Consider the following 12686-nt stretch of genomic DNA (forward strand, 5'->3'; position numbering starts at 1 on the left):
GAAGGAAGGAAGGAAGGAAGGAAGGAAGGAAGGAAGGAAGGAAGGAAGGAAGGAAGGAAGGAAGAAAGAAAGGAAGAAAGGAAGGAAAGACAGAGGTAGAGGAAGGAAGGAAAGAGGGAGGGAGGGACAGAGGGAAGGAATGGAGGAGGAGAGGAGAGGAGAATCCAAGCACAGGATCTGGCACACAGTAGCTGCTATATAAATGCTTATTCACTCTCCATTCAATTCAGCAAACATCTCTTAAGCATTTGATATGTGCAAAGCACTGTAAAAATACCAAGACTTTTTTTAGGAGTAATCATTCAGTACTTTCTACTCTAAAAGGACAATATAGCTTAATAAAGTATAAATAAAAATAGAAGAGAAGAGAAGGTGAGATCGAAGCATTCCAGGGAAATGTGAGAAAAACAGAATCATTTTCATTTTTGCTGTGCTTTCTTCCAAATATATTAATTGACAAATTGGAACAATTTTTAAAAAGTTGACAGAAATGGTAAGGAATCAGAAACCATTGTTTCTTCCAGTATTTGGAGAGCCATCATGGGAGAAATGGATTTCCCTTCTACTTGGTCCCAAGCAACAGAATGAGATGCAAAGAGTGGGAGATGCAGAGAGTAGGTCTCCGGGATGTAAAGAGAAACTTCCTGATACTTAGAACTGTCCAAAAGAAAAGTATTATCAGACTTATCTGAGCTTGGAAACTTGAACTCACTGTACATAGTCAATCTACTCTTATTGATCAGAATTTGATCCATAATAGCCATTTCCTTTATCAGTGTCTCCATCTTTTGAAGAACTAAATAACTGTTTTATTAAGGTGAATTTAAAGAAGTTACTAGCTTATCTCCCTAGAGAACAGATATTGAAATAATTGAAGTCCTTAATTTACTAATGCATAACTAATATAAAATGTTTGTTTGCCACATGTATGACCTGTTTCTTGAAGTCTGCATCTATTTCCACTTTCTCTCCAGGTGGTCTACAGTACAAAATGTCACTTTCCTATCTTCTCTGAATTGATCCTTACTCAAATGTGTCATCATGATTCATTTGATTTGGTTCATAGAATTCCATACATGAGGATATAGTCTTAATATAAAAGATTATTCTAAAGACAGCTAGGTGGCTCAATGGACAGAGAGCCAGGCCTAGAGATGGGAAGTCCTGGGTTCAAGCCTGGCCTCCGACATTTCATAGCTATGTGACCCTGGGCAAGTCACTTAACCCCCATTACCTAGCCCTTACTACCCTTCTACCTTGAAACCAATACAAAGTATTGATTGTAAGACTGGAGATAAGATTTTTTAATGCTATTTTATTATTTCTTAACTTTTATTTATTCTGTTCTTTGATATGATATACACTATATTCTACAACTGGGGGGAGGGAGAACAGCTGCTGATAATAAGTGGTTAAACTTGCCTGCACAGATCACTTCAGCATCCAGCTGAAGCTGGCAACCACTCCGGAATTTGTTGTTCAGCCTACAATTCCGAATGGTTGGCTCTGTCCCTTTACAGGTCATGTATTTCTGGATAACACCCAAACCTTCTCTGGGAGCTTGGACAGCTGGGCCACATCTCAGCTCCTGGCAAAACACAGTTGCCTCTTCCATGTGAAGACCACATAATCTATCTATGCCCTTCTCATTTCTTATTTCCGGAAGCCCAGCACAAGGACTGTTCCCCTTCAGCAGTCTGATTTCCCGAAACGTTCCATCTGTAAAAGCACCAACCCAAGTAAGAGAGAGCAGACAACACAGAGCAATTATCTAGTCCACAAACCAGACTTGTATAAATATTTCAGGGATTTGCATTTACTGTTTCCATCAACCAAAGAGTTAGGAACCCAATTGCCCCAGAACCTTCTATGCTAAGATCTTCAACATCCATCAAGTGAATACCACTGGAGTCAAAATGGGTATATGGTTTAGAAATAAAGGGTGATGGGGGCATCTGGGTAGCTCAGTGGATTGAGAGCCAGGTCTAGAGACGGGAGGTCCTAGATTCAAATCTGGCCTCAGACACTTCCCAGCTGTGTGACCCTGGGCAAGTCACTTGACCCCCATTGCCTACCCTTACCACTCTTCCACCTATAAGTCAATACACAGAAGTTAAGGGTTTAAAAAAAAAAGAAAAAAGAAAAGAAATAAAGGGTGATGTCATGCCCAGATTAGGAGAGCATAAAATAGCTTGCATGTCAGGTCTATGAGAAAGGGAAGAATTTATATCCAAAGACATAGAGAACATTGCAAAATGTTAAATATATAACAGACTACATTAAATTAAAAAGGGTTTGCACAAAAAAAACCAATGCAGCCGAGATTAAAAGGCAAACAAACTGGGAAATATCTTTATAGCAAGGCTCTCTGACAAAGGCCTCATTTTTCAAATAGAGAACTGAGGTAAAATAATAAAAGTACAAAACATTTCTCAACTGACATATATGAACAGGCAATTCTCAGATGAAGAAATTAAAACTATCTTTACTCATGTAAAAAAATGCTCAAAATCACTATTTTTAGAGAGATGCAAATTGAAACAATCTGAGGTACTATCTCACACCCACCAGACTATCTAAAATGACCAAAGAAGAAAGTCATAAACGTTGGAAAGGATATGGGGGGAAAAGGGGGTCTATAATACACTGTTGGTGGAGCTGTGAACTGATACAACCATTCTGGAGAGTAATTTGGAACCATGCTCAAAGGACCATAAAATTGTTCATATCTTTGATTCATAAATACCACAACTAGGTCTATATCCCAAAAAATTTAAAGAAAGGAGAAAAGGGCCTACTTGTATAGAAATATTTGTATTATAGCAGCTCTTTTTGTGATAGCAAAGAACTGGAAACTGAAGGGATGTTTATTAACTGGGGAATGACTGAACAAGTTGTAATATATGGTAGTAATGGAACACATTGTGTTGTTATATATACCATATTATATAATATGCTGCATGTTATATAATAAATTGTTATATATATTATATCATACTATTATATGACAAACAAGGTTCACAAAAACATCTGGAAAGACTTATATGGGGGGCAGCTGGGTAGCTCAGTGGATTGAGAACCAGACCTAGAGACGGGAGGTCCTGGGTTCAAATCTGGCCTCAGACACTTCCCAGCTGTGTGACCCTGGGCAAGTCACTTAACCCCCATTGCCTACCCTTACCACTCTTCTGCCTTGGAGCCAATACACAGTATTGACTCCAAGATGGAAGGTAAGGGTTAAAAAAAAAAGACATATGAAGTGATACGTGAAGTGAATAGAACCAGGAGAACACCATACATACAGAATAACAAGAATATTGTACAGCGATAAAGAGTTAATGATTTAACTATTATCAATAAGAGAAGGATCCAAGACACCTCCAATGAACTCATGACAAAAAAGGCCATCCACAACCATAAAAGAAACTGGAGTCTGAATGCAGATTGAAACATACCATCCTTCACTTTATTTCCTCCATGAATTTTTCTCTAGTCTAAGCAATGTCTTGTTTCACAACATGACAAAATGGAAATATGTATTGTAAGATAAGATATGTGCAACCTACATCATACTACCTGCCTTCTTGAGGGATGGGAGGGAGAGAGAGAACATGAATTGCAAAATGTCAGAAAACAATTATTAAAACTTGTATCAACATGTAATCTGGAAAAAATAAAAATCATAATTACTTTTAAAAATAAAAATAGTTACCACTGGAGTTAACAAAGTCTGAAGAGAACCTTGTTGAGCTATTCAATTATAGATCACCTATCGGCAACAGGTAGTGCTGGCATGCCTAAACTACACTGTGCAAATTGATTTATTACTGTGGTTTCTGTTTTTGTGAATTTTTAGAAGAAAAATGAAGGACTTCATGGTAAATTTCAATTAAAATGGGGTTAAATGTCACTACTATTTTCATTTATTAATCATTACTTCATTTATTTATTCATTCAGCAAATACTTATTCAATACAGGGTTATAATTCTTCAGTACAAGATTCTGCCTCATCCTTATCACTTATCTGTTTTTTCAACTCCCTGGTGTAAAAGCATACTCTTTCCATTCCCATCCTTATTCCTGTCTCCATCTGCATTCACAGGGGTCAAAGGAAGGGATGATTAAGTTTATTGATGAACAAGTGGATCTTAGGGCTTTCAATCTATTTTTTCTTTAGGATAGTCTCCCTGTGGATTTATCCCAAGTGCGGTAATCAAGTGGAGAAAATAGTGAGAGAGAGAGAGAGAGAGAGAGAGAGAGAGAGAGAGAGAGAGAGAGAGAGAGAGAATTCAGGAGGAACTAGATTGATTTTTTTATCCAAGGTGATAGTCTTTTTACAAAAATTAATACCACACTGACTTACTTGAACAAAGAACTACAACAACCCATTCATAGGAACAATTTTTCTGACTCCATTCCCCAAGGTTGCATTCCCAGAGAGTTGATTCATTGCCTTTACAAGAAATTCCATGAAGCCATGGCTGAAGACTCTCTCCAGGCAAGGGGACATACTTCGGAGCACCGACTGCACTCCCACAGCCCAACTGCCGACAGATCACTGAGGCCTCTGCCAGAGTCCAGACTTCATTACACACGAAACCCCATGACCCTTGGTGTTTAACCAGAACTACTCCATCACAAGGGTTTGGCCTGAATCCCAGTTTCAATTCCAACACAGCTTCCCCTTTTGGAAATAAACAGACATTGATTAGAATAGAGTATCCATAGCATAAAAGAATTTGATGTAAAATAATCTCATCTGGAATCTCCCCTTTGGTGTTACCATATTATAAGACTTCTGTTAAAAATTGAGCCAGATTTTCAGACCAGCATCAGATCTTCATATAGTAAAGGGGGGGGAAGTATTTTTAAAAAAAGGAAGTAAAGAAAATTGGGCTTAGAATTAGGAGATCAGGATTCTGTCGCTTATTAACTATGTAGCATAGAAGAAGCCTCAATCCCTCTAAATTTCAGTTACCACATCTGTGAAATTAATTACTAGCTGGCAGAAAGTTGAGGCAAGTGGCTAAAGGAGTCAAACACTTTCTATTCTCTTTTTTTTAAAGCTGAATAGAAGAAAAATCAATTAAAATTTAAAATGATCATTAAAAACCACAAAGAAATAAGCAAAGTGACAATCACTAGTACAATAAGATAAAACTTATTATGGAGTAAGTGAGATGGCTCAAACATTAGTAACAATGCAGAAGAAGAAAAGATGATATCCTGAGAAACACTTGTAAAGGGATGAGGAACACAAACAATTTAGCCAATTAATGATGTTCAAAAATTCTGAGAAAATAAAAGCATATGTAAGGTTTTTTATCTTGTAAGGAGCTAAAGAGAGAATTTAAAGATACTAAGGAAGATCCAAAAAATATATTAAGGAGGAAATGACCAATATGAAGAAATAATGGTTTTGGTAAAAAATACGATGTATAGACCATTGGCTTCTGCTGCATGATAATCATTGGATCATATTTTATTTCTTTTGTGAAGAATCTTTCAAATATTTAGAGTTTCTATGTTGTAAACCTGATTGAATGGGTGTCATTCTGAGACAATTTTTTGAATAATATTATCAGTGACAAAGGGATAAATTTTGCCAATGTCTTTTCCTATGATTTTTGGCAGAGGTGATGACTGAGCAAATATCAATGATCTTTGAAAAATCATGAAGAATAGAATGTACTATGATACTTGAATCAGTCCCACATTTCAGAAAAGTAAAGAAGTTGAAGTTTTTAGATTGTAGACCAATCAACTTGATTTCAATTCCTGCAAAGTTCTAACATGTAAATTACATAAGGTATAAACTATGAATTTGTGTATTGAATACTTTTTTTTTAATTTGCTCTCTGAGAGTCTATAAAACTCTTCTCAAAATAATGTGATTAAATAAATAAAACAAGTTGATAGTTTCCAGAATAAGAAAATTGCAGGCAAGCAAAATGCCAACTAAACTTCTCTTCTGACAAGATTTCTTCCAGGAATATGTCAAATTCATGCAAAGGTCACATAAGTATCAAATGGTATTACACGTGTTTGAACCCATGACCTCTGAAGCAAAATATATCATGCTGGAAGAGCAGAAAATGTTTCTGCAATATAGACATTTTGAAAATAGAGAATGATGACAACTCAGTTCTTTCCAAGGTAAATATAATTGAAAACTAAACCACGAAAAAATATTTTTTGAAAAGCTTATTAATAATATAAAGTTATTATCTCATTCTCTCAAAATGCTAATTATGACAAAGAGTAATATGAGTCAGTTAGCCAAAAAAGTATTTATTAAATGTTTATTACATCCCAGATATTGTAGGAAACAATTTATTTAAAATCATGAAAAGAAATAATATAACAAATTGTCAACCAGAATAAAACCAGTCTGGATGAAAATATTACTGGATGCAACAAAAGTTCCTGATAAATATGGTATTTGGTTATGTTTTTTTAAATATGAAACAAAAAAGTTCTCCTTACTATAGGAATTATACATTTGAATTGTTATTTAGTTGTTTCAGTCATGTCCAACTCTTTCTGAACCCACTTGGGACTTTCTCTGCAAAGATACCAGAATGGCTTTCCATTTCCTTCTCTAATTATTTTACAGATGAGGAAACTGAAGCAAACAGGATTAAATGACTTGCCCAAGGTCAACCAGCTAGTAAGTGTCTGAGGCCATATTTGAACTCTGATCTTCCTGACTCCAGGACAAGAACTCAATCCGTTGCACCATTCATTTGCCCACATTTGAAGTCATGTGCTAATATTACTTTAGAGTGATAAACATTAGAAGCATTTTTACTAAAATCAAGTTTAAAGTAGGGACGTCCAGTCATTTCACCCAAATAAGATGTCAAAATAGTATTGGCATAAGAATGAAAAGAAATTAATGTAATAAGCATGGACAATGAAGATACATACATTTTAAAATAATGTCATTCTATAACTAGAAAACTCAAGACATTCAACAAAACACTAATTTTATGTAAGCAATTAAATACAAAACATAAAATCTTGTGAATTTCCATCAAAATCCATGGGAAAATCTCTAGAGCAGTGGTGGGCAAACTTTTTAAAGAGGGGGCCAAAGGAAAGGAAATAATCATCTGTTTCTAATGGTCAGTCTGTTTCTAAGGCAAGTCTTTCGAAGTTTCATTGTATTGTATCCTAGTCATTGTATTCGTCAGATTAGGAATAATGTTGCACTCTGGTAGAACATTTCAAGGGGCCACATCTGGCCTGGGGACCGTAGTTTGCACATCACTGCTCTAGAGTATTACCACTTTCAAAAATAACAAAATTTATCTAATATTCAGGCACTAGCCTATCAAGATAAATTCAAGATTTCTACAAAAATAATTTCCAAATAATTTTGGCAAAAACCAAGGAAGAACTTAACAAATGAAGGGAATAGTTAGGTCAAACAAATACTAGTAGGAGATGTTAATACCAAGTCAATTGGTAAATTTAATAGAATACCAATTAAAATATCAATAGTCTACTTCCTTCAATTAGATAAAATCATCTCTAATTTCAAAAGAAAAATTAGAAAGGAAGAAACATCAAAAGAGCTCTGAAGAATACAAGTGAAGGAAAGAGTACTCACTTGATCAGATTTCCAAAACTTATCATAAAGCAGGACATTTAAAAATGTTCCTTATAATGGAAAAAATAGAGAACTAACAATGTGGAATAGAAGGCATGTCAATGGACATTGTTATGGGAAACTAGAGTTTGATAAATTCATGACTATAATACAATGAGGAATTGAATTAAGGAAAAATATTTGATGGTCTGGCATCAGATATCTGAGAAAATATTTAAAGATCTAGCAACACTTTCCCACTCCCACATTCTACAAAGGAAAAAATGGTCAAGGAGCATAAATAAGTAAATTCCTGAATGAATAAATACAAATGATTAATTAATACTTTAAAAGATTTTTAAATGTGAGTTTAAATCCATGTGTCACTGTAGATTACAAAACATTTAAACTCAACTGTAATTTAAATACAAAACAATAACATAGAAGAAAGAATGATTTATTTCATTTAATTGTGGAGAAAATGTTCATCATAGTACAAAGAAATTATTGGTAACAAAATGACTGCTTGATTTTACAAAAATCTGAAATTTTCCATGACAAAAAGCAAATGTTCAAAATAAGAATAAAAAACAGAATGGGAAAAATATTTGATAATCTGGCATCAGGTATCTGGCAAAATATTTAAAGGCCTGGTAATCATTCTCCCATTCCTATATCCATCAAAGGAAAAATTGTTAAAGGATAGAAATAGACAAATCATGAGTGAAGAAGTACAGTGTTAATAAATACTTTAAAAGATGTTTAAATTCTCTGATGATTAGAGAAAAAATAAAGTAATAAGATTGCCGTATACACCAATAATTAAAAGATCAAGGTTTTTTTAGGTTATATCTTCCTTTCATTGAAAAAGGACATAACTTCATAATACTGAAGCAGTTCTCAAATTTTGCTGTTATGAAAAAATGCAGAATTCTATAGTCAAATTGACAATAACCCTTTAAGAGGGTTATTGTCATATTTCTAGCATTATGCCCACATTGAGGGTCTTTATCATTTGGTAAGAACTGTCAGATGAAATCCACTAGCTTAGCCTTCAAGAACTTAAGGTCACCTCCAAGCCATTATGAGACACTAGAATAACACTTTGTAAGATGTTACATTTCACTAATTTAGCCAAAAAGCCAATTAAAAAACAAAAAAATCTAATCTGATTTTGGTGCTGTCATGGGGATACAGGTAATCTGTAGTATTTTTGGTGGGACTATAATATAAACTCATTGTAGCACAATCTGGCAATGACAATTAGAATCACAAAGCCATGTAGTAGAATAAACACTATTTGCAGTCAAAACACTTGGAAATCCCACCTCTGTCAACTATTACCTGCAAGAACTTGGGCAACTCATTTAATGCATGTGGGCCTTGGTATCCTTACCATTATGTAGATAATGTCTAAGAGTCCATTTTCAGCTGTAAGAACTTATGAACATAGAAACTGACAAGGGATTTTATGCTAAAGATAGAAGAAATATATATAATATATAAATTCTGAGTACATATATACATATATAATATATAAATTCCAAGTACATATATGTATGTACATATATGTATTCAGAATTTATTTTTTTTGTTTTTGTTTTTTTTTAAACCCTTGTACTTCGGTGTATTGTCTCATAGGTGGAAGATTGGTAAGGGTGGGCAATGGGGGTCAAGTGACTTGCCCAGGGTCACACAGCTGGGAAGTGGCTGAGGCCGGGTTTGAACCTAGGACCTCCTGTCTCTAGGCCTGACTCTCACTCCACTGAGCTACCCAGCTGCCCCCTCAGAATTTATTTTTAATGGTAAAACACTAGAAATATCCTTTATATCCAAAGAGTAGACAAAAGATTAAGTAAATTGTGGTATATTAATATAAGGAAATGTTTTGTACTAAAAAGTGACAAGAAGACTATAAGGAAATATGGGAAAATACATATGAAGTAATGTAAAACAAGATCAAAAGAACTTTGGTATTAATTTCATGGGAAGAGACTTCAAGATCAAATGAAGAGTGAAACAAACAGAACCAAGCAGAACATTATATATGGCAACAGAAACATTGTTTGAAGAATGACTTGTGTTATTCTTCATGACTTGTGACTTCTCCAGAAAATAATCGATAAATAGAAACAAGCAAGGCATGGTTTTATATATATACGGTTTTTGTGAAATGATCCTTTCTCTAGGACAGAGAAGGGAGATATCTGGGAGTTTCAATGTAACAAAGAAATTAACTTTTAAAATGAGGAAACAAACAAAAAAATGATCAAAGGCCCCCCAAAATACAGGATGTGTTCAGAGATTGCTTTAAATGAAGCCCAGATATCTACAAGGCATCCTTAGGATGTTAAAGGAATGCTGAGGGTGGAAAAACTGGAAGTCAAAGATTCACTTCAACAAACATGAATCGTTTACCACCAGATAATTATGTTGGGGTGGTGGGACTCTGAAAAAGGTTTGTAATAAGTAAGACACACTCCCTGCCCTCATTGACTTTCCCATATTGAAAGGGATAGATCCCACATGCAAATGAGTATAAGACATAAAAAATACACAATATGGTTATTTAAGTATAAAGGATAGGTTCCATGAAGAAGACACTTACCAACAGGAACCATCCTGAGAGCAAGAAGAGACCCAAGTCCAAGCATAAGGATGACCACATTCATGGCCCACTTGACTGACCTTATGGTCTACTCTTTCAGAGTCCAACAGATTTCACATGGGGTGATGAGTGAAGATTACATTCTGGGAAACAAATACATAGATACAAATACTGACAACAGCTTCAAGTTGGGGGCCATTGGAAACCCCAATTCCCTTTTCAGAAGTTATCAGAGACTTCATCTGTCATTAGTGCAACCAAACAACCAATGGGGTTATCAGCCCCAAATAGTACCCTGTATGAGTGAAGAGGCCCTGTTATTGTGGGTTTCCTCTAGACACTGAAAACCCACTAACTGGAGACTAAACAGCTACAAACAGATTCCATTCATATGAATTATCTTCTCCACGGATCCTTCTCAACAAACATACCTATCTAAGGAACATCATCTGTTAAATGTTTCATAAAACAATGGCAAAAATCGCACAGGAACATAAAGGCATGCAACTTGAGTCTGATTTCTTAGCAGGGTAGTATTTTTTCCATGCTACAATTCATCACATTTAAAAATTAATTATCTAATTCCTCACTCTTGATTCTACTAAGACTCCATCCTTTCCTCCCTCTCTTATTCAGTCACAAAATTGTACAGCTGAAATGATTTCTTATATCTTGACTCCAATGTTTATTAACTGTGAGAGAATCACTTCTCCTCTATAGATCTTATTTTTCACATTTGTAAAATGAGAAGAATAGGCTAATGATCTCCAAGTTCTTTTCTTTCCCATTCTCAATATGGCAATCTTGTGTGCGCTATAGATCTTCTATAGGTTATCTATCCCAATCCTTAATTAAAGCATCATCCTTATCTACAAGGGCCTTGAGATGTAGTCACTGATCTTTACTTTTTTCAGAAACCTTCCTATATATCAAGTCAACATCATTTCTTTTTTATATCTAGCCAAAAAACTATAATCCACCCGATAGCAGACATTATTGATATAATTGTATCTAGCTAAAACACATTCAAAAGGAAAAGGAAACATAGTTGCCCAAACATCTTAGTCATAGAGCCTAAGATCAGTAGAAAAAATACCAAATTTGGAACCAAAGAACCTGGGTTTAAATCCAGATCTGCCAAATAATACCTGTGTGACCTTCATTAGGAGCTTATTTTGAATTTCTATGGTTCTCAGTTTTCTCCTCTGTAAAATGGGAGGGTTAGATTTAATGACCTGGAAAGCCCTTTCCAGCTCTTTATCTGTGAAGCATAATTTATGAATAGAATGAAGAGCAGAACTAAGAGCAGGACAAGGAGATGAATCTAAACACAATAGACAAAAAAAAATCCTGAAAAGCAAATATTTTCAAAAGTGGAGTTGGCTACTTCAAGAGAGAGTAAATTCTCCATTAGAGACTGATGCTGAAGAAGGGATACATGACAATATGGCTAGAACTGAATGAGCTCTGAAGTCTCTTCTGATTTTGAGATTTCATTCTTATATAATCACATGAATGACTTCATTTTTCATCTTGTATTTTGTTATTATATACAAACTGTTAATCAATACAGAAATTCCTTAGGTATTTTGTCCTTTCATCAATAAGCACTTGTATCTACAATACACTGAGCACTGTCATTCTACAAGAAAATGTATATTTTAAAGAATTTCAGCCTTAAGATATTCATTTAATGTCTTGGATACAGAGCATCTTAGAGGCTACAAAATGTATGACAGAAAAATATATGATTTGTATTATTACAAATAACATCATTTTACATATATATTTTACATGTCATACTAGTATTATAAACAATAAATATTTTCAAATTAAAAAAATATATTGACTGATGAGTGTGCCCAAAAGCCCCAGAAGTATAAAGAACAGCTAATTAATGCGGTAATTATTGAACAAGCTACCCAAAAGCAGATAATATGTTTATATTACTTTTATTGATTATCACAAAGCATTTGATACAATCCCTCACTCACAACTTATTAAAAAATTGTAAAAATATAAAATAAAACCAGGTAGATTGAGAACAATAGAGTATTTGATATCCATGGGAAAAAATTATTCTGTATTCAAAACATTGCACTAACAAAAATGTCAAGAACAATTTACATAAAATGTGATATTTTAAGGAAGATAGTTAAGTCCATTGTGGTTCTGCCTAGACTTAAATCCACTATTGTCTCTCTTAAATAGAACTAAGAATAGCTTCCAAAGTAAAGAGGAAATGAATGCATCTTATCAATCACTTAATATATAAGGAAGCCATCAAGACACGGCTCTAATGTGGGACAAAAAATACACCCATGAAAAGCTTTTTCATCTTGTGGAATATTTTCCCAATGAAACTTAAAATCATTTGGATTGAACTGTAAGGTCCCTAATATACACCAAGGAAAGATGGAGACTTAAGGCTTTGGACTTAAAAGCAAGGTCCCATTGAACCCATGGATGAAGGCAATATATAT

At 34.4% G+C, this 12686-nt stretch overlaps 1 protein-coding gene across 1 annotated transcript in view; it reads right to left on the reverse strand.

The window, feature by feature from the left end:
• LOC123234362 (scavenger receptor cysteine-rich domain-containing protein SCART1-like) overlaps positions 1–10267 on the reverse strand; it is a 43382-nt gene extending 33115 nt beyond the window's left edge. Inside the window, exons 1-3 of the mRNA XM_044660268.1 lie at positions 10204–10267; positions 4365–4685; positions 1423–1719 (exon numbers count right to left, since the gene is read on the reverse strand). Coding sequence (XP_044516203.1) covers positions 1423–1719; positions 4365–4685; positions 10204–10267 — 682 coding nt within the window. The remainder of the gene's footprint in view (positions 1–1422; positions 1720–4364; positions 4686–10203) is intronic.
• Between the last annotated feature and the right edge of the window lie 2419 nt (positions 10268–12686).

This window comes from Gracilinanus agilis, chromosome 2, assembly GCF_016433145.1.
Source record: "Gracilinanus agilis isolate LMUSP501 chromosome 2, AgileGrace, whole genome shotgun sequence".
Classification (NCBI taxonomy): Eukaryota; Metazoa; Chordata; class Mammalia; order Didelphimorphia; family Didelphidae; genus Gracilinanus; species Gracilinanus agilis.